Below are 25,901 nucleotides of genomic sequence, written 5' to 3'. Positions count from 1 at the left end.
GTCTTCAGTGTCATGATCCTTCAGAAATCAGTCTAATATGGAATTCAGTCTAATTTGCTGCTCAAGAAACGTTTTTGATTATTATCAGTGTTGAAAAAAGTTGCGCAGCTATGATTGTGGAAAATTAGATATTTTTTTCTTTGGTGGACAGAAAATCAACAATTCATTTGAAATAGAGATCTTAGAAACAAGAAGAATCTTCTTTTTTTTTAAATACTGCCCCCAACTTATATATATATATATATATATATATATATATATATATATAAGTTTATAGTCTTTATGTCTTTATAGATGAAAATATATAGCTATTTTTACATAAACATATATAAGAAAGGGGGGTTTAGTGTGCTTTAAATCTTCTGTCATTTCTGTTCAGAGTTTAGGACCATAAAGCTGCAATTGTTCCAACAATGTTCTGCACTCCCTATTTGCTCTATACTTACTCTCTATTTACATGCCCATGTACGGCATAGTACATAGTTTATCACCACTCTGTAGTTCACACGGCCACTAATCTGAAAGTGTTTGTTTTAAAACTAACAGGGCGTCAGAAATCAAACCAAGTCGTAAAACAAAAGTGCAGGAGAAATGTTGTTTCAAGCACAAAGGTACATACATATATTTCAGAAGGTACGTGCCTTCCAGAAGGTAGATTGCCCAAGAGAAACACACTGGCGTCAGCTGGACGCTCGAGATGAGGCCCAGAGTTTGCTCTGTGCTGCTGGAGGGAGGCTACACGTGACACTAAGGCCGATCTGGTGACAGTTTCTGTCTGGACCACAGGCCCTGACTTTGCCCTCTGGCCTGAGAAATTCCCCCATTCCCCAAACAGGGAGTTTGAATGATCTCAGCACCTCCCTGTCAAAGAGCGACCCCTTTTGGCTGACAGATCTGCAAGAATGCGTCTAAGAGGGTCAATCCCAAATAACACAACTCAACCCACGAGTGGCGAGCGGTTTAGCCATCCGTGGCTTAAATTACAGTTAGGAGGACCTACGCTGTAAACCATGAATAAGAAATAACTTGATGTTGCCGTGGAATACTTGAGCATATTTTGAGTATCCTGAAGTCTAACATCTCTGGTAAAGGTACTTAATCATTCCTTGTAATGCATTACATAAGGTTCTAATCCCAAATATGTTTAGCAATAACACCGATTTGCTCGTATCGGTTTGCTCTTATCGATTTCACTACTTACTAGTGGCTTCCACAAACAAGTCAAAAAAGCGAAAGGGAAACAGGGGCTCTGGCAGTTCACGGAAAAACATCTTTAGCGCTCCGGTGATGACATGGATGTCCTCCCATTGGCTGTCGCCCAAGTCAAGCTCCTCCTCTGGGGAAACAAAGAGACAGAGTCAGAGAAGCCAACAGAGAGAATTAAAACAACAGTCGTTTGATGAGGAAATTAAAAAATGCTAATCATTATGTCAATGTTAATACGCCCCTTGAGAGTCGAGCACATTGTCCTGCCTGCATTTCACTGCTTATCAAACCACTCTGAAAATCCTTATCAAACAATTTGTGGTGCCTATTACAAACTAACTAATTCATACCTTTCAGCAAAGCCTTTAGAACTAAAACAATAATATGTCATTTAGATGAACACTGATCCAACTGTTGGCCTTAAACCAAGCACTGATAATAGATAATTACAGAATTAAACTCACCTTGGTCAACTAGGAAGCGTAGTTTCTGGATAACAGCCAAATTGCCACTCACCCTGTATATCCCATCAGCCTCCAGGCCTGTGAGGATGGGGTAAAGACATCTGTCTGTTAGTCAGCCAGGAATGTGATAAAAACATTTTTTTTTTTTTGAAGGATAATTTTTTGAGCTATACCTCGTTTTTCTACTTCGTCCACACACAACTTGACAAATCTGGGCACAGTGGTCCTTTCTCTCTCGCACAGGGTCAACATGTGACATCCAAACACTCGGTCTATGGAAAAACGTGTCAGTGAGAATTTTTACAAATGTATAATGGTAAAGTAGGATTTGCTAACACTTTGTATTACAGTGTCCATATCACAGGTGTTCATTTTTTAATATAAAAAAAAAACACTTATAATGATTAAAACCATAAATCATTGCTGTTAATAAGTCTAGTCAAGTCACCTTTATTTATATAGTGATCTTTACGATACAGATTGTTTCATCGCTTTACAGTGATAACAGGAAAATAATGCAACAAAGATTGTTTCGGCTGTACAGCAGATCTAGAAGAAAACAGTGTTATTGTCCAGCTTAAGTAAGTTCAGTGATGGTTCATTTCTGTTGCATTAAAAGTTATTAGTTCATTTATCTACAGCCATGACGTCATCGCCCATGGGTGCGTTTCCCGAAAGCATCGTTGGCCAACTATGGTCGCAAGTTCCGTCGTTATCAGCATAGTTCAACGATTCGGTGTTTCCCGAAACCATCGTTCCAACGGACATTCGCAAACAGCATCGCAAAGTTGGGTTGTTTGAACGACAGCTCTCGACCTGTGGTTAGAAGCATCGTTTCTATATTGCAACACATTTGGAGGTAATAAATCCTTATCTTGAGCATAATGAGCAAGCTGACATTCAGTACAACCGGTGTCTTTTATTTAGAATAATTACAAATGGAATTTACGTCTTTTAGTTTGTCAAGAGATTTGAAGTGTTTGAAAAGTGCGCATGTGCGAACGCGCTCCACTATGTAAGAAGGAGCCAAATATTGAGTCTGGTAATAAAGCAAAACAACTGAGAACAATTAGAAATAGTCCTCAGATGACATGTCTCTAATTTATATACAGTAAAACAAATCTAGCGTTAATTGGATCTCAAACAGTTTCATTAAAAGCACTTATTACTCCACCACGTGCGAAACCAACATGGTTGAACGATACTTTGCGACAGTGGGTTTCGGGAAACAGTCGTGACTAGCTAGTTGATTTTTCCAACGATGCATCGTACTATGGTAGTGAAGCAGTGAACTACGTCGTTGTACGGGAAACGCACCCCAGCATTGTTCAATGAGTCGGTGTTTCCCGAAACCATCATTCCAACGAACATTCGCAAACAGGGGTGCGTTTCCCGAAAGCATCGTTAGCCAACTATGGTCGCAAGTTCCGTCGTTATCAGCATAGTTCAATGAGTCGGTTTTTCCCGAAACCATCGCTCCAACGAACTTTCCAAACAGGGTTGCGTTTCCCGAAAGTATCATTAGCCAACTATGGTCGCAAGATCCGTTGTTATCAGCATAGTTCAACGAGTCGGTGTTTCCCGAAACCATCGTTCCAACAAACATTCGCAAACAGGGATGCATTTCCCGAAAGCATCGTTAGCCAACTATGGTCGCAAGTTCTGTCGTTATCAGCATAGTTCAATGAGTCGTTTTTTCCCGAAACCATCGCTCCAACGAACTTTCCAAACAGGGGTGCGTTTCCCGAAAGTATTATTAGCCAACTATGGTCGCAAGTTCCGTCGTTATCAGCATGGTGCAACGAGTCGGTGTTTCCCGAAACCATCGTTCCAACGAACATTTGCAAACAGCATCGCAAAGTTGTGTGGTTTGAACGACAGCTCTTGACCTGTGGTTAGAAGCATCGTTTCTATATTGCATCACATTTGGACGTAATAAATCCTTATCTTGAGCGAAATAAGCAAGATGACATTCAGTACAATTAGTGTCTTTTATTCAGCATAAATACAAATGTAATTTACGTATTTTAGTTTGTCAAAAGATTCAAAGTACCAATTTTGAAGAGTGCGCATGTGCGAACGTGCCCTACTATGTAAGAACGAGCCAAATATTGAGTCTGGCAATAAAGCAAAATAACTGAGAACAATTAGAAATAGTCCTCAGATGACATGTCTGTAATTTATAATAAAAAATCTAGCCTTAATTGGATCTCAAACAGTTTCATTAAAAGTAGTTATTACTCCACCACGTGCGAAACCAACACGGTTGAATGATACTTTGCGACAATGGGTTTTGAGAAACAGTCGCGACTAGCTAGTTGATTTCTCCAACGATGCAGCGTACTATGATCGTGAAGCAGAGAGTTACATCGTTGTACGGGAAACGCACCCCATCTCAGTTCAGTTCTCATACAATGGTAGGTAGATCAATAATATAGTTAAATATCAAGTGCCCCCAACTAAGCAAGCCAGAAGCCAAAGGCGTCAGGTGACAGAATTAAAAAAAAACTTGAGAGAAACCAGACTCAGTCCCCCCAGCCAATAAACAAACAATGATAATTAATAACATAATTAATGTTATTATTATTATTAATAATAATACCAATACAATAATAAAAATTCAAATTATTAATAAAGTACAATTTATAATAATAATTGAAATTAATCTTAGTTTTTATTATACTAACAGTAGATCTTCAATGTATTTATTTAGTACTATTTATTGTGAAAAACAACAAAAGCATTATTAGCATTAATTATTATTATTTAATTAATTATTAAATACAATAAAAATAATGTATCAAATTTAACTTAGCATCTTAAAATTGTCACTCACTCATGGTGCAAGATTTATTTTTCTTTTTTTTTTTTATTTAGTTTATGTTAATCAGAAAACTTATTTGCATTGTCTTTTCAATTATTTACTCGTCTGCCACCACAATGTCTTCAATTATCTTCATTTGGTGGCTTTTTCAACAAATATCTAAAAAGTATCTTTGCTTAATTAATCAGCATCTCAAGTAATTAATTAGATGTTTCAAAAAAAAAATATTGACAGCTGTACTTAATAGCAATGAGTAATTACAAGCTGCTTCGAAACTAATTACAGATTACGAGGTGCAATATACGAGCAATATAATGTAAAGTGTGACCCAGGAATTTCACAGATGAAATGCATAGTGAAATGTTTTGGGGCAGTCATATTTCAAAGATCAGAACGCTCCGTAATGAGCAACACTACAGTAGTAATCGTAGAGGTGTAAATGTCCTCATCATTTGGCTTTTTGAGTTCATATAGGACCAAGCGAGCTGTCCCAGAGGCTTCTGGAACATCAAAGATGTCCTGCTCTCATTTCGGCACCCGCGAGGAATGGGGGGTGGGGGGGGGGAGAGTGGCGATGTGCTAAATGCATAAATGACTGCAAGCAAGCCACCTTTGCATACAAATGCACATTCAGAACTTTCCTAGAGAAATATCTGGCAGGAGGGGCATTTCTACATAAATTACTATTAAAAAGCATCGGTACAATACGGAACGCTCCTAATTTCAAATGGTTGTTTACCGGGCTAGCTCGCCTTGGAGCTCTGCCAGCGATAGCGGTGTTAGGAGCCACCTGCGCTACTCTGTTAATCCCACAGTAGTTTTATTCATTCCCTTAATATTGTCCTCTTTGATCTACCATTTACCCCCACAGATACAACATTAAAGGGTCTTTTTGACACCAGAAGAAATTAAAGATATCATTACCTTTATCCGAGAGTTCCAAGTATGCTTAAAATATCCTTTAATGTTGTTTGGTGTATGCCATGAATAAAATAAATTAGTTACAGTCTTTAAGAATTCGCATCAGGGATTGCTTGTTGAACTGGAATAATGTGTAAATGAAAAAGACTGTCTTGCTACCTTTTTTTTTTTTTTTTTTAACTGGGTCACAGTTGTGTTTAATATGGAAACCATATGGGAGCCAAAATAAACGAATGTCCTAAGATTGTACATCCGTATGTCATCATGTAATATGTAACCTGCAATTGTGTAGCATGTAATTATTAACTGGGCTACAACTGGGCAGAGTTGTTAAATGAAGTAAAAAATGTTGGATTTTTGAAACTGATAGTTGGCAATGAGCATCACATTAATGTATAGCGCACATGTCAAATCTTTCACCTTTAATAAGGCCTTTTTCCTGTAGCGTTTTCATGGAGGGCCGTCTGGAGATGAACTTCTTCAGTCTGTTCTTAACTCCATTCTTGTCCGCGCTGTCTGAGGCGCTGTAATTCAGCTTGAACACTGTGCGGGGGATCAGAGGAGACACAGGAACAATGCTGTCACTGAACACTCGCCACATTCTTTTGAGGCTGTCTTTGTGCAAGTCCTCCTCATGCAAATAAGACTGTCTCCTTTCTCCACATTGTTCAAAAGCACACCAGAAAAGTTGAAATATTATCCAGTGTATGTGGATATCTCATTTCACAGCATTTATTTATTGATTCCGGCCAATGTTGGTGTCAATATTACACCATCTTGACAAGTCCAGTGATTAGTGTGTGACTAGTGAGCGTTCGGAGCTACTGCCCAGTATTCGGTATGGTAGTAAATTAATTCTCTTTGATACTCATTCAGGGCAGAAAATGCTGCAATTACCAATGACAGAAGTGCTTGGAGAGAGCAAGTCAAATAGCTTGTAATTTATAATAATGATTGACAGAGAGCAGACTGAATCTATCTTACTCAACATCCCAGTGGAGTGCCACACAGTCTTATATATTGTCTGAAATTCAGCTTCTGTAGGTCACTGTCACATATGGTAAATGATGAGAAGAGATGAGATGTGGTAACGTGTCTGAATTTTATTATAGTCGTCATGTTATTCCAGATGTGGATGTCCTTGGTACAGTAACCTAACTGCATGTGGTCAAGGTGCTGCTGTGCTTCCTGTTCAGAATGTGACCACAGTCGCACAGAGGAAAATGTGATGGGAAAAAAAATAATCATAAGAATGAATCGTGCAAAATAATGTCCAGGTCACATTTCACCCCCAAATCAAAAGGAAAATAGGATAGTATATTTTGATTAAAAATAATAAAGCCTTCTTTTAAGGATTTTTATATGGTAGCATGACAAGTATTGAATAACAATTATAAAACTGTTAGTTCCAATCCTTGATTCTGATTGGTCAATAGCTGTGCTTTATTCATAATAAAACACGACTACTATCGCTTAACCCAACGGTTCTGTTTATCACTGCGCAACACTGCAGTTCCTATGTAGTTTTTGTATGTGAGCTTTCATGCATATTACACATTCTAACGTTGTTGCCGTTCACGGTCAGGGACTATTTTTTTCCAGCGGAAGGAAGGCATTAGTGATTTTACTTTATGAAAGTTGCACTAATACATATTCTTTTTTACTTTAATATTTTTTATTGTGTGATAACCGTTTTTTAAAGGCAATAAGGTATTTGAGCAAGTGCTGTATCATGAATACGTAATGGCTGAAGGGGTTACTCCGCTTCGTGTCGTGCCTAACAACGCCCTTCAGTTGTTACTTATTTACGATACAACTCAGCGTCCCGTACCTTATTGCTTACTTAAAGGGGTCATATGATGGTTCTAAAAAGACATTATTTTAATCTAAAAAAAATAATAATCTAAACATTATTTTGTGTATTTGGTTTATTGCAACGTGTTTACGCCGTTTTAGGTTATAAAGAAAGTGTGGTGTGCTCTGTTTGGCTAGCGATCCATTAGATTGTTATTGGCCCAAAAACCTTAAATGTGTGACTGAAATGTCACGCCCCTTACCATATTTGGATCATCAGCTCCCAAATCAATAATGACAGGTGATAATGTCGGTACTACCTTATCAATTCGAGGCCGAATCTGATCCGGAAAATGCAGGTGAACCAAGCTGATCGATCAAATTTGGCAGCGCGACTGGACTAGAACGTATCAGTCCAGTATCGTATGGTATGGTTTTATTTTCATTGGGGACAAAATTACTGATTATTATGACTGATACTCTGTCTTTTTACGCGTCGCTCTACGGGCGTGAGAATAATATGTAAACATAAAACTATGTCTGAATTTGTGATCGTAGAAAGGACAAGCAAGCGCTACTCTATTAAGCTCAAAACTCGCGTTTGAATAGTCAAATTTTTAAAATGTGGAAACATACTTTAAAGGCTGTGTCTGTAACTTAGAAGCACCAGACTGTACATGTAAAGATGGAATTGCCCCACTTTTTAGAATCAGCCTTTGTGCTCTAAATACTAATTAACAGTGAAAAAAACATTTAAAAAATCTTATTTATTTTTTTTTTATATTACAGTATTTGGAAAAGAAATGAAGGTAAAAACATTCCAGGATTTTCTCCATATAATGCACTTCATTGGGAACCAAACGGTTCAAGGTCCAAATGAGAGTTTCAGTGTAGCTTCAAATGGCTTTAAACGACACCAGGCGATGAATAAGGGTCTTATCTAGGACCCTTCGAGTCATGACTCGGAAAAAGATTTGTTCATTTTGATGAACTAGTTTGAACAGGAGAGTCACGAACGGGCATCACAGAACAGAGCAAGGCGAGCATTTTTGCTTATAAAACTTAAACTTTGTTATTTATTTTTTAAATGACTGATGGTTTCGCTATAGATAAGACCCTTATTCATTGTCTGGTGTCGTTTAAAGCCCTTTGAAGCTCCACTGAATCTCTCATTTGGACCTTGAACTGGTTGGTTCCCATTGAAGTCCATTATATGGAGAAAATCCTGGAATGTTTTCATCAAAAACCTTAATTTCTTTTCGATTGAAAAAAGAAAGACATGGACATCTTGGATGACATGTGGGTGAGTAAATTATAAGCATTTTTTTTTTTTCAAGTGACTTTAATTGTCATGAAAAATAAGGTAAAAAAAAAGTTACAATGCAAAACAATCCTGATCCTAAAACAGGGTCCATTTTATTCAATTAAAAAAAAATGTTCTTTGGATTTTGGGGTAAAATATGACCTTCATTTCTTTTGGAAATAAAGTCTGTGAACAGACTGTACTGTACTGCTAACTCATTAATGTGAATATTAAACAGTGGTGAAGCAAGGCTGCAACCCAGACACACGCACTGTTTCTGAACTCTCTGTACTGATCGCCAGTTATCACCTCTCTCACACACTCACACACACACACACACACGTGTTACTCACTGATGGAGCGTCTGTGATCAGACTTGGTCTCTTTTGGTTTAGGTTTGGTGGCTTCACAGGTTGGTCTGGGCAAGCATTCTGTACTGTTGGATCTGTTTAAGGCCACTCTACCACAGCTCTTGCCCCCAGCGCCACTCGACTAAACCACAACATCATATAAAAGATTCATCAGATAGATGCAGAAATATCCACAAAATGTTGCTTATGTATCCCAGTGTTAGAAGCTTATCATTAGTATTAACCATTTTTTTTTTTACCTATTCCAATCTTTAAATATAGTCCTTCGTATAAAGCACAGACTATGTTAAAGTAAAAATGTGTCTTTTAAGAAATGGCATACCAGACTGTCCACTGCTTTCTTGAGGGCATCATGCCATTTACAGATGGTTGGAAAGTGATCTGCCTGCAGCAAAAACTCCTGACCAGTTAGGGTGGTTATCTGTTGGTAAAAGAGGGTTGAAAGAGAGGCATTCAAACAAATACAGCTGGCAAATTTTGTGTGAACGCCTCTCTTGAGCATAAGAGACTTAAGATAGAAATGCGGATTTGGTGAGCACAAGAGACCTACCAATCTCATCTCCAATCTTTTAAACGGTAATGTATAAGATAGATATACAATATATTAATACACATTTTATTTATTTATTTTTAAATACCATCAGAAATCAATAATAAACATTATAGGAAGAAGTTAGATGAGACACAAGAAATTTCAGATTACAAGTTATTAGTGTGATACCTGACTAAACATTAGACTTATTTCTCGAGACTGGCATAACATCACATGGCACAGTCGCATAGAATAAGTGACATTCCGAGAAGAATGCAAGCAAACACCAACGCTAAGGTCAGAATTGTCAAATACCGTTGCACAGAAGAGATCCTTGTTATTTTAAAGAGAGCTGACACTGCATATTTCTAAAAACCTAAAATCCTTTTAGATTGGTCAGTCTCTAAAAATACCAGGCCGGATCACAGAACACACCACAACCCCCTCCCCCCCATACAGTCACTACACATAGACGTCCAAAGTTTTCCCCGTTTAAAACAGACTTTTCTGACTTTGAGAGAGGGTGGCAGGGGGAATCACGCAGTCTCTTTGGGGATGGAGTGAATACAGAGGGGATGGTTAGGGGCACAATTCTTGTCAGAGTGTGTTTGCGATCCCTCTATTCTTCAGAGTGGAACATCCGAGAGAGCATGTTTGTTCTGAAGCTCCTTCTTTCCTGGAGGGTGCCTGCGGACATGACAGTAATAGTTTCGAGTGGGGTGGACTTGTTGGAATCCTCATCGGCGGTTTGAACGGGTGAAACAGACCCACTTTAATGAAGGATATTTTTGCTGCAGGTCATAAGAAACTTTCAGATGACAGTTTCACATCTCTTTATGGTTTTGCTAACAACGCATGGAGCTCGTGCAGTATCAGTGATCCCCTTTTATGCAGATTCGACAGATATTTTATAGATGTGAGACAACATTCTTTTCGGACATTCGAAATTAAATGAGCCTCTGACGTATTGCCGTTCCACTTTGATTCAGAAGACGGCACAGTGATAATGTTTCACAACCCAGCACGCAATGTATCAAATAATTCAAATAGTATTTCAAAGCCAAACCAGCCTTAATAAATACAACACCAAAGCTCGATTAAGTTAAACTGAAACACATTTTTTACGTCTTTCAAAATGGCTCATCCTGTAAATCAAGCCGTTTCAAAACCAAACGTCACATTGGTCTTTGATTTCATGAAGATTATCTGAGAGCGTTAGCTGATGAGTCATGAGTTCTGTGCCGTTTCTAAAAAAAATGATAATCATCTTTCCAACTATCCGTTGCTATTCACCGATACCTTCCCAGAATCAAGCTCTCCTAATTTATGCCATGTTTCATCTCTGCATGTGGTGCTGGCCATGGAAAAGAAGGACCCAGAGATATAATGCCAATATTTTTATAATGTGCACATATTTCTATGGACATTTAATGCTGTTATGGGCAGCTTACACAACAAGTCTTGTACAAATCATACTGCAATATTTATGATTTTATTGTTGTACTGGGCTTAACGCTGTATATATTTTTCTTCTCCTAACCGTGAACTCAAATTTATTTTGTAATTCTGTACTTTAGCTACATATATTTTCTTCTTACTTATTACTAAAAAAGTGCACAGACATTTCACTGCCTTTGCATCACTGTGTACTGTATGTGACATTAAAACTTTCAACTTAAACGTGTTAATGTTCTGTAACATTGGTGAAATAACAACCGCAAAAAAGTAAAATAAATATATATATATATATATATATGTGTGTTATATATATATATATATATATATATATATATATATATATATATATATTTAATTTATTTATTTATTTATTTAAATGTTGTGTAAGGACATTATTGGTCAGGAAAAGTGATTGGAAAACTGGGACTAGTGGAAAGTTTTGTGTGAGTGGAAATAAAAAAAAGAGTACATATAAAAGCCCAATGCTTTTAATCACACTGTTTAATGAGGAGGAATTTGAATATCTCGGCTCTCACTTTGACTCTTCATTAATGTTTAATTATGCAGAGCAGTACAAAGACCAGAATGCCATTTGTGACTTAACATTTGTGTTTTGCTGTTAAATTAAACATTAATTTGAAAGCTACATAAAGACACAACTCAACTTTGAAGCGCATTAGATTGCAGGGTTAATTATCTCCAATTTCCACAACTCCTGAGATGGGTCTGGGTTTGAGAGCTACTGGATTCCCAGAGAAAACAAAAGCCAAATCTGAGGGAATGGAAGAAGATGCACTGCATTCCCCTGATGCTTTCTCATGCACAATGTTTAATTCAATGGTTTAGGCTGCATAGGTCACATTAAAAAATATTCATAACAACAACGACAGAAACAAAATCTTTGTAAAGTGTTTCACGAGTGGCAAATTAATACTGTTTCTGTAACCAACATTCACCAGATTGCAATTTTAAATGAGCGGGCTAATCTCGTAAAGGATTGAACCATCAGTCGATTTGATTAAAAAGAGTGAGTTGTAATTTGCAAACACAAAAGCTTCTACAACTGAACAGCGGAATTGAAATTCAAAGTGAGAAATAACATAATAATGATCCATAAAAGTGACCAGGGGAAGATGTCACAAGGGCTTTCGTGTCAACAGTACTGTTATACAATGTGTTTCCTCTAGCAGTGGTTTTTATAAGTTGGTTTGAATTAGGGTTCAAAACCTTCTTAAATTGAAAAAAAAAAAATCTTTGTTTTTTTCTGGACAATAACTATTTGTACTGAGGCGTTGTAAATCGTATGTTCTTGCTAAGAGAGAGTCATTTTGCTGCTGTAATCTCCTTTGTAATCTGCTGTCTGAATCTCAAATCCTTCCGTTCATCCCATGATTATTACAGAATATAAAGTATATTGTTTGAATACTGAAATTAACGCTCAATACAAATGTAAGCAGCTTTGAGGGCAAGCAAATACCTTTCCTTCAACTCTCTTGCAAATTGGTCTTAAGAAAAATATTTTGTGTGGACGAGAAATGTATTTCATATTTACGTGCTTGAAACTATCGTTTTAGACACTTGTACTGTATGTCGCAGGAGTGGATTTTTATTAAAACAGTTTTCAACTTAAAGGTGACATTAAGTGTAGATTAGGAACTTTTAAGCATAAAATACTTTTTACTACTTATCAAATGTCTTTTTACCCTTGTCTCATATTCAGTATTATTCATTTATTACATTTAATTACATTTATAATCTAAACTTTTTAGTTTCAATCTTTTTGTACTGAAATTACCACAAAATGTGTTGTATCATTCCCAATTTAACTGTATTTTTGTGCAAAAAGGGTGACAATATTATTGAATTATATGCACTCTAAAAAAATGCTGGGTTGTTTTAACCCATCTTTGGGTCAAATATGGACAAACTCAGCCATTGGGTTAAATGTTTAAATTACATTTTTAACGCAACAGTTGACCCAAATTTGGGTTAAAACAACCCAGCATTTTTTAGAGTGTGTATTTAGGATATATACAATCCTAGTAATAAAATGACCCTTAGTAAAGAGTCAGCCATTTTATTTTATGGAGTTTAAAATGTCATTGGAAGTCTAATACACTAAAAAATCATTTGCGATATGATGGAAGTGACACTGCCATGGAAGAAAAAATACACTCTAAAAAATACTGGGTTGTTGGACAAATATGGACAAAAGCCAGCTGTTGGGTTAAATGTATAAATTGGATTTTATTAATCCAACATTTGGGTTTGTCCATATTTGACCCAAAATTGGGTTAAAACAAGCATTTTTTAGAGTGTAATAACAAGAAAAACTAGTAGCAGAGTGAAAAGTGTTTTTAATATTTTGAACGTTGTGAACCTTGTCCAAACATTGCTCACCAATGGCTAAATATTGGCTAAATACACTACGCCTTTATCCTGCAATTTGATGTCATTTGGATCAAATATGTTTTAATAACAAGTCCAGCATTGAGTGTCCCACTGCTGTGACAGTCAGGTTAAGCCTGTTTACATGAACCGCAGTGATTGACAATCTAAACAACATTCTGTAATTACACAAAACATCACTTCATTAGCTCAATTCTGTAAAGCGTCCTTTCAAAAGCACGATACTTAGCAGTCCTTCTAGGCAAGCCATTTGAAGAGTCAGATCTCTCTTCTACTCAGTGTAAGCCTGTCAGTCTGTCAAAATCTGCAGTAAACATGCCCGAAAGGTGCCGAGTGCATGAGACACGAGATCTGACACTGCCTGGCCAAAGATCTTCGCTTCCATGGACAGTTGAGGAGATGGTGTATGGACATCAACCACATGCTATTTATCGCAGTGCCTATAAACATTGCAATAACCTCCCCTGGCCTTGTTCCAAACAGTCCAAATTGGTTCATAATTGCTGCTTATTCTCTGCCCACTTTTTGAGGAAGAATTTATTTATTCATTCATGACTGATTTCAGCAAAGGTTTCCCCCTTTAATTAATGTTCAAAGTGTGTGTCAGGTGAAAGGAGAGTGCAATGTTTGAGATTTAGCTCCACTGTCTCTCCAGCTTGACGCCACATGCCAGCATATGATATTTCAATCAGCCTCAGATGTTTCCTCTTGATTCTCAAACACTCATGTCAGGCAACCATTGTCAATAATGTGAGGCAGTTGTAAGGTCTTAGTGCAGTCGCATTTGTGTAACAGGATTGCTGGATTTGATAGTCTTTTTCACGCAGGTGACGCAAACACGGATGCGATGAGAATTGGATTTCCATTGTCTGATGGTTTTTTGTTTCCTGCTGCACTGAAAACTGATAGGCTGTGCGAGAAAGGACTTTGTGTTCAGGATGAATGTTTTGGAAGATAATCTTTTTCCGTGGGTTGTTTAGTACAATGAAAATATTTTGAACTTGTCTTTTATCACAGGTAAGACATAAAGGTTTCATTTAGCAAAAAAATAAATAAATTACGTTGTCATATAATTATTCTTAACAATAATAAAGTTGGTTCCTAACATTCCCAACCTCTATGACTTTCTTTCTGCTGCATAAAACAAATGAAGATATTTTGAACAATCATGTTTTAACTGTTCATTCAGTAAGGTTTGGAGTTTGGTTTGAAATTTGTTAATCTGACTATACAAATGGCCAAATTAGAAATTGTGAGAGTTCAGTCATACTTTTAATTCTGTATTGAATTTGATTTGATTTGCATAAATGTGTAACAGGCTAAAATCAGTTCTTTCAGTGGTCTTTCTTTTAAAGAAACGTGGTGTTCTCAGAAGCACTAGAGTTTCATATGTGCGTATAAAAACTGATTTATTTTTGTGGGAGCTTTGAAAGTGATGCATTTGAAAGAAATGCATGTCTCCCTTGGTTCATAACCCTTTTAAATGAACCGGAAAGGCTGAGAGTGTCAAACTGCTGAACAACACCGTGATGAGAATTTCTAGTGAAGTCGATTCTTAGTTCTTTTTACTCACTTGTTGACATAAATCACAGTAATATGAAATATTTCTTGAAACAGTCAAAAGTAGTTTCTTTTTTTTTTTTTGTGGCAGTACACCGTAAAAAAAAAAAAAAAAAATATATATATATATATATATATATTTTCATGATTTGTAATCACAACATTTTTTTTTCTTTTGTCAAATCAACTTAAATAATTTATGTGGTTCAGATAACATAATATTTTGAGTTTCTGATGATTAAATCAATCTCCTTCATTGTATTAACTCAATTTTTCAATTTCAATGAACTTAAAATGTTAAGGCAACCAGGTTACTTCATTTGTTTAAGTTAAACCAACAATATTGTTTTACAGTGATGCTACAATTTTTTTTTTTTTTGCTTCAAACAGATGCTGAACTTTCTAACCATCAGAGAATCCTTAAAAAAGTATCACGAGCGCAACTGTTCTCCACATTAATAATAATAATAATAATAATAATAATAATAATAATAATAATAATAATAATAACAACAAAAAATGTTTCTGGTGCACCAAATCAGCATATTAGAATGATTTCTGAAGGATCATGTGACACTGAAGACTGGAGTAATGATGTTGAAAATGTAGCTTTGCCATTACAGGAATAAATTACATATCAAAATATATTATAGAAAACAGCTATATTAAATTGTAATAATATTTGACAATATAACCGTTTTTATTGTATGTTTGATCAAATAAATAAAGCCTTGGCGAGCGTAAGATCTTTCTTTAAAACCATCTTACCGACCCCATACTTTTGCACAATCCCTTGGTGCACAATTTACAAATTTATGGCCATCTTAAATATGTTAATTTGCAAACACACTAAATAAAGCACCTCCAGTGTTGTGATTGAGGTTCAAGCCTGTTAAGTTTCAACTGATAAATGCTGTAATCCTGGTATTAGTAGAGATATAAGGATCTGCACCAGCATCCAAGGTCAATATCAGCAGTGACAGAAGCACAAAAAGGAATGAAAGTCAACTCCAGATGCTTAAGACACTGATCAAAACCTCCAATGAAAGAACGTGAACTTTCTTAATCACAACTATCCCTCAATCTGACACAAGTGTTTTGTCTTGCCCTAAGCCTCACAGATCTTTGAGACCTCGGCTGAATGCCTCACAGATTGCAAATCTAGCTCTCCGCGCTGCTGAATTAACGAGCCTGCACACTAATTTCTAATCCCGGTTGAGGTTGATTGACAGCGGTGGCAGACTACGAAATGGCTTGTACCATCATTACAAGCACTTTTTTCTGTGTGAGAGTTTGGGATTATTTAAGATTACTGCTTAATGCCGTTTTAATCTCTCCTGCAGAAAAAAAAAAAAAAAGATTTCTGGGCAAAATACTGGACAGCAAGTACAGTGGCGGTGATAAGATATTATAAGTGTGCGATGAGATCAGAAATCGTCTTTTTATCCTCGTTTTGCCTCATTATGAGAGCTAACTCTGCTATCAATCTATTGATAAGCATTTGCCGCACACAAAAACACCAGATGTTTAGAAGATTATCTCGCTTTAGATAAGTCCTAATAAAGTCTTTGTGACAACAATGACTGGACAGAAATGTTAGGAAATGCTTTTGGATGTTAAAGAACTTTGCACCCTGAAAGATCCATCCAATCACTGGTATGCAGATCGAAGACTGTATTTTTTTTATTTTTTTTTATTTTTTTAAGAGGTATGACACCAGCTCCAAGAGACAGTATCAAGCCTGGCGGATGTGGACGCTAAGCTCACTGAGCAATTAGGTTTCTTTGTAGATGTTTCAATCCTTTGAGACTTCATACATGTATTGAGCAGTTTGGTTAAGCTGTGATCTTACAAAGTTTGAGCCGAAAAGGGAAGGATAGATTATAAAAGATGAAGCCCAAGTTGTTATTAGAAGTGAGACCTTGTGACACAAGATCAAGACCGATGGCACTTCTGGCAAATCTTCACTATTAATATTTACTAGATAATACCCATCTGTATTATAAAGCTATAGCGATTACAATGCGTTTTTGAATAGTTTTGCCAGTAACACTTTACAATAAACTCTCATTTGTTAACATAAGTTATTGTATGTTAGTTAACCTTGAGCTTTGTTCATCTTTGTAAAAGCTGCTGTTCAGCTGTTCATGGTTTCTTCGTGTTACTTCACAGTGCATTATCTAATATTAACAAACACAGCATTTGATATTAATAATGTATTAGTAAATGTTGAAATTACCAAGTGCATTATCAGTTCATATTAACTAACAAATCAACTACTGTTTACTAAGTTTTTCCTGTTTTAACGCATGATAAAATGGATGAAAGAATGAACTTTGGCTCAATGTGTTGGACTGTCCTACCTGAATCACGTTCTTTCGACTGGATTTCTCTGTTGTCCACTCGATAAGAGCCCCACACAGATCCACACCATCTGCTTTACCACCTGGTTTCTGTGGAGAAAGTACAATTACATTAACATGTTTGCCAAGATACTAATAGAAACACCACGTTTATCATGTCTTACGTGACTTTGTGAAATAATAAACAATTTACAAACACAACGTTTTGATACAAGAAAGATTGCCTATTAAATCAAACATGCTTTGTATTAAAATAATAATGATAAAAAAAGCTCCATGTCAGGCTTTTAAGCTATGTAAAGAGGCATTTCTTACAGTCCTACGGTTTTAATGAGGTGGCAAAAATACTTAACTTCATCCTGATAACCTCTGTGCGTACCGCCCTAAGAAATGGCAGAGAGCTCGGGGGCTTTATGGCCACTTGACCATGAGTGATGTTGAAACTAATATGAGTTGACCCCATCGATGGCCTCGACATACCATTTACATGCATGACAAGCATGTGAAGGTAGTAAACCTCTATTCTTCTCTACCTCATTTTCTCCATCACTGCAACATGCTGCTCAAATCAGCAGAATAATAATATGGCTGTAAAGTCCTGTGCATGATGTCCCGTGCTTGATAAGTGTTTCCTTTTTCAGCAATGTTTAAAATAGTCGGCATCAAAGCAAAGTTAAGAATTGAGACAAATATGGAAATCGTTATGTTTCCGAATCCCCACCCAGATGCTAACAGTTATGCTGCTCGGTATAGCTTCTCATTAAATTGTTTTATTTTCCTGATTTTATATATTATTCAAGTATTTATTTTATTTATCATTTGACATAAACATTTGTTCATTGTTTTTTTTCACCCTAAATACAGGTGCAGTGGGTTTTTTGCAAATATGTACCGTGGTCTTACCAAATTTGCAACAGCTTCTTGTTTGCTCTCTTTATAGAATAATAGTTGATTGGAGCAGAGAACAACCCAGGTTGAAGTCCAGTTTTTTCTGTGAAAATAATTGAGGTTTTTACAAATTAAACTCACTGTAGCACTCCAGTTAATAGTGGAAACTTGTCACCAAACTTAGTGGCTTATTAGCTTGCATTTCACTAGCATATTGGCTGTTTTAATTACTTATAAAGCACATTAATGCCTTTTTCTGCATGGACATTTTTACATCCCTTAATCCTACCCAATACATAAACTTAACCACAACAAAAACTACCTTACTAGCTAGTAATAAGCAGTAAAAATAGGAGTTTGACGTAAAACTTGTAATGAAGAGTGAATATGTGTTGCCGAAAATAAAGTGTGACCAAACTAGATAGATAGATAGATAGATAGATAGATAGATAGATAGATAGATAGATAGATAGATAGATAGATAGATAGATAGATAGATAGATAGATAGATAGATAGATAGATAGATAGATAGATAGATAGATAGATACCGTAATTTCTTTCCTCCTTCAGCAATTTTGGCTTTGTTTAAATATTCTCCTTTTAAAACAGTCTGTAACAGAACAGAGACACAAAAAAATATATATTCCACAATATTTCAGAATATACAAAATACATAATAGCTTATTGGCTGCTGCATTTTAATGTACTTTTTTGGATAATTTGCTGGAATAAAAAAAAAAAAGTTTTGAAACCATGATTCCCATTTCGTGTGTGATGAGACTAAACTCTGTTTATTCAGCTCAGATTTCCATTCTTCAAAATAATCCTTTATTATCTTTTGTGAGTGTAAATCATTTATTGCAGGCTCTTTTGGCTCCCACATAAAAAATAAAAAAAAAATAATAATAATTTTTAATTATTATTTATACGATGGTGGTAGTGGAGGAGGTACATCATACCTGCAGCCCAACAGAACCATCAATGTTATCCTGAGACTGGTTTCTCCGGTGACGGTTGATCTAAACAAAGAACATGCGTTGCCTGAATGAAATTATGGACCATGATACGGCCAGAAATATTTTGTAATTTACTTTAAAATTAATAATAATTTTCTTTTTGATTGTTATTATTATTATTATTATTTTTGTTGAGTAATGTACAGTCAGTCACTGCACGAAATTTTATTCTGCATGCATGTTTCATATTTCTATGTAACATCTAATATTGAATTTAATTCCATCCATATTTCTTTTCAATCATAATTCTGATTAAAATTAAAATTTAGTGGGGTTTTTTTAAATCATAAAAATGTACATACTACCACACAAAATGATTATTATAGTAACAAGAAAGCATATTATTAAGCTACTTATTTGATGTTTTGTGTTAGCTTTAGTTTGATGAAAATGGCACAATTTCCAAAACGCTGTGCAGCAGTGCTGGCCTGCCCTCTGCTGTTCTGTGTCTGTGTTTCTAAAAACAGCCAACGCAACAGGAAGCTGCTCATAACATGGTGCATGAAGTTACACACACTCATGCGACATAGATAGACAGAGAGGCATAAAATCATCGAACTGGTCTTGGGCCGTGTGGTTGCGCTCATGCTCACAGGTTTCTGTAGTGTGTCAGGATCTGGTAAGACCATAGACTTTGTCTGGCTGAGTCTCTCTACAGTATTGTTCTGAGAACTCTTGATCCTCATCTGAACAGATCCAGGAAGCACCAGTGCTGGCTGCTTGTGCATCGCTGACACTGAAGAAAAAAATAGCAATAACACAAAATCTGTCATTTATCATTTTTAATTTGCTGAAAATATAAACAATACATAAGACAGACACAAAAATAATCAAGTTTCGGCCAACAGAAATTTCTAATTATAAATTGCATGAAAATGCACTTAAAAAAGTGACATTTTTTTGCAAAATATCCTTGCTCTGAAAACACAGAGTCCACGGGTCCAAGGCTATTAGCTCAGCAAGGGTCGTTTAAAGCCCTGGCTCGCACTGGCCCGACAGTGGAAACACGTCTAATGAAAGCAGTGCATTAAAGGTGCGTTAAAATGGTGTTTAAATTCACTTGGGACTACCTGTGCATTAAACAGTTTTATTGCACAGCTTCTAGCCAATCAGAATTGAGTATTTAGACAGACCATGGCATAACAGTAAAGTGCGGCTTTTTTTTAAGTGGCACTGCTTCCAGAAGAATTTTTCATTAATTTTCCCATAGGGATTTTAAAATAGTCTTCAATTATGAACCAAGCCATTTAAAAAAAAAAAAAAGGGGACATAATAGACAAAAGAAGATTGTTGGATTTAGCAACCCGATCTCACGACCAAGTCGTACGAATTCGACGAATGATTAAAAAGTGGCTAATTCGTAACAATTCATACGACCTCACTCGTACGAATTAATACGATTTTGCTAAATCGTACATATTTTACGAATTGGCCAATTCGTATGAATTCGTACGAATGACCTACCCCTTACCCCGCCCCTAAACTTAACCATCACGTGGGTTAAGACAAATCGTACGAATTAGTACGAGTGAGGTCGTACGAATTAGTACGAATTAGCCACTTTTTAATCATGCGTCGACTTCGTACGAATTGGTCGTGAGATAGTGTTGGATTTAGTAAGGGAAAGAAACCATTGCTATCAACATGATGGAGAAATATAAAACTACTAATTTACAAAAGTTGATTATAAAAACAATATATTTAAAGTTTATTTGCTAAATATTCATTAATATATAACAAATATTATTTTGAAAGCATAAGAAGAGCGACTCGATTACAAGATTTGATTACAGTGGATGGAGCTAAAGAGCTATTTTGGATCGTGTTGCTTTTTTCGACTCTTGGCAATGCCACTTTGCAAAGAAAAAGTATGCACCTATAGAACACGTAATATGTATGCGCATGACGTCACAGTTTTCACAAATTTTCAAAAACTGCAAAGCGTTTTTGTAGTTTACATGGAGACAATAACAAAAGTTAGCATTTTCAGGCCACTAAAATGCTGTTATGTATTTATTTGTATATATATATATATATATATATATATATATATATATATATATATATATTTTGAACGGCCCTTAAAGCTACGGACGACAAAAATACGTTTTCGTTTGAAAAATCTTTGTCTTTCCTTTCCATCCACATTAAGACAGCGTTTTTGTCAATGAAGGCAAAGCTTTTTGAAAAAAAAAAAAATAAATAAATAAAAAAAATAGAAAATTCAATTTTTTGCATTGTAGTGTGGAAAATGATGACCCGTTTGTCGTGTGACGCATATTGTACCAACAATACCTATTTGTACTGGGATTGTTGTGCCCGCTATTCACTTTCAGTGTGTTTGTATAAGTATAAATGTTCCTTTGTAGAATCGTCATTTTAAATTCCTGCAACAGAATATGCACTGGCAATTGCTGTTGCAGCAAAACATGATGACAGTTCCATTTTAGATCATTTAATATTGATTGTGACCTAGGCACAACAGTGAGTGATGGGATATTTTGCTGATAAAATGATCGTGCCAGAAGAAAAGTGTGAGAACTTTATGTCTGTACCCTCTGTATCATCTCGTGACATTTTATTATATTTTACCCATGTGCTGAAAGGTAATTTAAGAAACACTAACGTGCAGGGAATGTTTTGAAACGAAAAGGCTGTTTTTAAATGTCTCCAGATTAATGTGGACGTAGCCTTAGAATAAACCAAATGATATCATACACTGCTGTGGACACTATAGTTATTGCTACAGTTATCTTTTTATCATTTTTGAAGAAAAGGTCCTTTATAGACAACGCATTCTCACCCCAAGGCGTCACCTTTGACCATGCTTCAATATTTGACGTTTTAGGCGCCCTTTAGCGTCACTTACATGACGCGATCCTACGGCGTCATCTAACTGACGCTAAAGGAAAGCGTCAGTTAGAGGACGCGGTTAGGTTTAGGTGTGGGGTGGGGGTAGGGTACACGCGATCCTAGGGCGTCATCTAACTGACGCTAAAGGGCGCCTAAAGCGTCAGATATTGAAGCATGTCCAAATGCTTCCCAAGGCGTCAGTTAAGTGACGCCTTGGGGGTGAGAATGGGCTGTTATAGAACCTTAAAGGTTCTAGCAATCGTCATTTTGCGTCATCAGAGGATTTTTGGGCAAGAGGCTAAAGACTACAGCCAGTGCTCTGCATGTTTTCACCACGCCCATATGGGGCGGGATCTCACTCATAGAACGTAAAGATCGTGTGAGCCATCTTTCTGTAGAAGCTAAGCTAAAGGGCTCTTGCCTCTTGGTCTTTGTAGAAAGTTTGTATAGTAGGCTAATCACGATGGTGGAAGGTAGTTTTGAATTTGAAATGGCAGAAGGGGATTTCGAAGATCTGTTGCGAGAATCTGATGCTCGCGGCAACCTGTGCTAGCCAGTTGCGGGAGATGGAGGAACAAGAGGCGGCCGGAGCGAGACAGAGTCGAGCTGGAGCGGGCGAGAATCTGATGCTCGCGGCTACGCATCACGAGCCGTAATACAGTGATAAACAGTTGCGGTAGATAGAGGAACAAGAGGCAGCCGGAGCGAGACCTGAGCACAGGCAGACTCGAGCTGGGGCGGACTGGCGGTGTGAGTGCTTTCGCTGTGTGCCTACGGAAACAGATATAGACCCCTATTGCTGTCGCGAATCTCAGCGATGCCATTTTCTTCTGGTGAGATCGCTGAATCCGCAGAGCTTTGAGTGTAAAAGTGTTAAAATGTAATTATTTTTTAAATTAAACGTTATAGCTCACATTGGTTGTGATTCATTTTTTTAAACCTTAATCAAATGGAAATTTATCAAATAACTCACGATGTATCAAAGCAAGCCTAGTTGTATCCATTTATGGATTTTGCCATCTGTAACCGGTAGGCGTGGTTTGGGAGTGGCCTCGTAAGGGCAGCAAAGCAAGTGCATTCTGGGAGTTGTCGTCTTTCAGCACATGAGTAAAAAATACATTTTCTGCCTTTTCTCAGTCTAGAATGCTTCAATTTCAAAAATAATTTCACACTTCTACAATATTAATGACCAATATTAAATACACATTCATCTTCCCAGAGGTGAAGTATCCCTTTAATTAAGTGTTAAGTTAAACAGCTCTTAAAAACACTTAAAGTAGAAAATAGTAAATAATGTAAGAGCTTAATGCGTTGTCTGAGAAACCATGGGTAAATGTCTCTTAAAAAAACCTTTTTGTCACAAAACCATTGGTTCATATCAACGCATTCTCATCCTAGGGCGTCATATAGTGACGCTTTTGACAATTCTTATATATTCAACACACATGGCAACTTTCAGTGCCAATATGGGTAGGTTTAGATCTGGGGTAGGGTTAGGGTTAGACCACTAGGAGGCGCCTTCTGGCCCATATATATATCTGCGTCTCATACTGACGCTAAAGGGTGCCATGTGCGTCGGATGTATACGCATTGTATGTTTATATACAGTATAGCACGCTATTGAAGATTGTAAGCCTGGTGACCACTTCCCTGCTTACCTACCATTAGTTGGCTTTGTAGTAGCTCATGCCTCAGTAAAATAATGTTTTAATTTTGTTTTTGTTTCCAAAATGGTAGACATCAAACTAGAATTCCATTGCATCAATATATTTTAAAATGTTACTGGTCTTTTCAAGTTATGGACTGAATTCACTTCCTGAATTGAATCCGTCTTCTAAGCTACAATAGCAATTTGTAGTTTGAGCTTTTATAAAATGTTAATAAAATGCAAAATGTTTAAGTGCATGTAGACACTACATTTGGATTTGTTCTTCCGCATTTCATTATTGTGTCATTATTTATTTTGTTGTCTGTTGGCAGCTTTTTAAATATGTTTCTTGTGAATGTTTCGAAAGAGTAATTGCACCATCGGGTGAGTGGAGGAACTGATCTGTCAAGCCTTTTTTTCACAGAATCTAAGCTTTTTAAAGCTTAGATTACTACATTATAAGCTACAGTAGATGCACTTTAAGCTAGTAGATGCACATATATTATACAGACTCACAATACAAAGGTTTTTATATAATAATTATAATAATTAATAATTTGTCTTTAAATGGTTTACTTAAAAATAAACAACCAGCTCTTGCAAAAATCTATAGATCAATTCACATTATCAGCCATTTCTGACAGTTCTTAACAGGTTTTAGACATAGAAGGTTAATTCTGTCAGCCACTATTTTAATTTTCAATTTGTAAACAAGCCATGGTCGCAGCGGACAGATATCAAGATTAGTGGCAATTTACAGATTTATTCAAAAATCACATTTTTTAAAAAAAAACAAACAAACTATATTTTGCTTATTATTATTATTATTATTATTCTTTGTCCAACTCAAGACTGTTTCTATGTGTATATTTATTTAAAATGTTTCTGTAGCTGGTAAACCATGAAATCTGCTGCTGCTGATAACACACTGTAGCCTGACAGGAAATAAATAAATCTTCAAAAAAAAAAAAAAAAAGAAAAGAAAAGAAAAGAAAAGCACAGCGGAAACAGCGACACTTTCAGTGGTGCGTAACAATTCGCCTGTCTTACAAGAGTGGGCAACAGTCTACATATCCTCTGTTTAAAAGAAAATATTCATAGTATTTTTTTATTTTTATTTTTTTTAAAGTAGCTTATCAGTTCTGACATTTTGGCATAACCTTTGGGAACTTTGCATGCAAATATTTAGAACACATTTAATCAAGGCATCACAACATTTCAGTTAAAAAAACACAACTTTATCTTCTCACCTGACAAATTGTCATATATTAAGGCAAATAATACTATTATATTATAGACTATTACATTTATAATCAAAATAATTAGCTCTAGATATGCATGTAAAATAACAAATCTGTTCCTCTGCGGACCTACTTTTCTTTAAGCATCATTAATTTGATATGCAGGATAGAGATATAAATTCAGGTTAGAGATATAAAATCAGGATCAAGATCTAGCTTAGAAACAGGTTTGCATCTAGCTTAGGATTTAAGCAACATCATTGAATCTTCAGTAACCAGCTGTCAACCAGAAAACATTACTTTAGTAGCATCATCTATGTTCATTTTCTTATACATTCTGTCATTTCCCAGTGCTGCCGTCCTAAATATGTATAAAGTGGACATTCATACCTGGTTCTCAGTCGGTTTCCGAAAAATATAGATCAAAACCTGTTTCAGCAAAGACAGAGAGAAAGTGTCGTTTGGAGGAAGTGTACAAGTCACATGGGACAGTCAAACTCAAGATGTGCAAGCATTAGTGCATACATGGGGCTTCTGCTGTCACACACTCTTCACTTCCTGAGGCCTGTGACAACAGTTTCAGACAAGATGGCCGCTGTTAGAGCTCACAAGAACAGATGAAAGCATATCAGCATGTCAGCCTGATATGATGATCAGATCATTATATATATATATATGTGTGTGTGTGTGTGTGTGTGTGTGTGTGTGTGTGTGTGTGTGTGTGTAATGATGATTTTAATCTTTCTTTGTATCTTTTCTTTTTTACTTTCTCTCTTAAGTCAAACCCACTTTCCGTTTCAACTGTCTGAGGGTGTACATTTAAATATATCTTTTGGTGCATCATAACCCTATCTGGCTCAGTTCAAAAACAGGAAACAGAATAATAGCATGTGGTTTGAAGCCCATCTCCCCTTCTCAGTCTTTGTGATTTTTCAGTAAAATAAAATAATAATAATTAAAAAAAAAATATATATATATATATATAAAATAATAAAATGGGGACCCACATCATATCAGAGCAGAATACCTTGATTTGGGTCTCCTAATTA

General features: G+C 36.1%; 1 protein-coding gene across 2 annotated transcripts in view; it reads right to left on the bottom strand.

The window, feature by feature from the left end:
* arhgap15 (Rho GTPase activating protein 15) overlaps positions 1-25,352 on the bottom strand; it is a 38,705-nt gene extending 13,353 nt beyond the window's left edge. The window contains exons 1-12 of one of the 2 annotated variants that reach the window (XM_039655600.2): positions 25,243-25,352; positions 19,704-19,846; positions 19,054-19,113; positions 18,643-18,704; positions 18,109-18,196; positions 17,206-17,295; positions 9,206-9,304; positions 8,866-9,004; positions 5,836-5,958; positions 1,844-1,942; positions 1,671-1,748; positions 1,202-1,336 (exon numbers count right to left, since the gene is read on the bottom strand). In XM_039655600.2, coding sequence (XP_039511534.2) covers positions 1,202-1,336; positions 1,671-1,748; positions 1,844-1,942; positions 5,836-5,958; positions 8,866-9,004; positions 9,206-9,304; positions 17,206-17,295; positions 18,109-18,196; positions 18,643-18,704; positions 19,054-19,113; positions 19,704-19,838 — 1,108 coding nt within the window. In that variant the 5' untranslated portion in view covers positions 19,839-19,846; positions 25,243-25,352. The remainder of the gene's footprint in view (positions 1-1,201; positions 1,337-1,670; positions 1,749-1,843; positions 1,943-5,835; positions 5,959-8,865; positions 9,005-9,205; positions 9,305-17,205; positions 17,296-18,108; positions 18,197-18,642; positions 18,705-19,053; positions 19,114-19,703; positions 19,847-25,242) is intronic. The other variant, XM_039655601.2, reaches the window with a different exon arrangement.
* Between the last annotated feature and the right edge of the window lie 549 nt (positions 25,353-25,901).

Source organism: Pimephales promelas, chromosome 7 (assembly GCF_988280905.1).
Source record: "Pimephales promelas chromosome 7, fPimPro1.hap1.1, whole genome shotgun sequence".
NCBI classification, from domain to species: Eukaryota; Metazoa; Chordata; class Actinopteri; order Cypriniformes; family Leuciscidae; genus Pimephales; species Pimephales promelas.
This window is presented reverse-complemented; position numbering and strand designations above follow the sequence as displayed.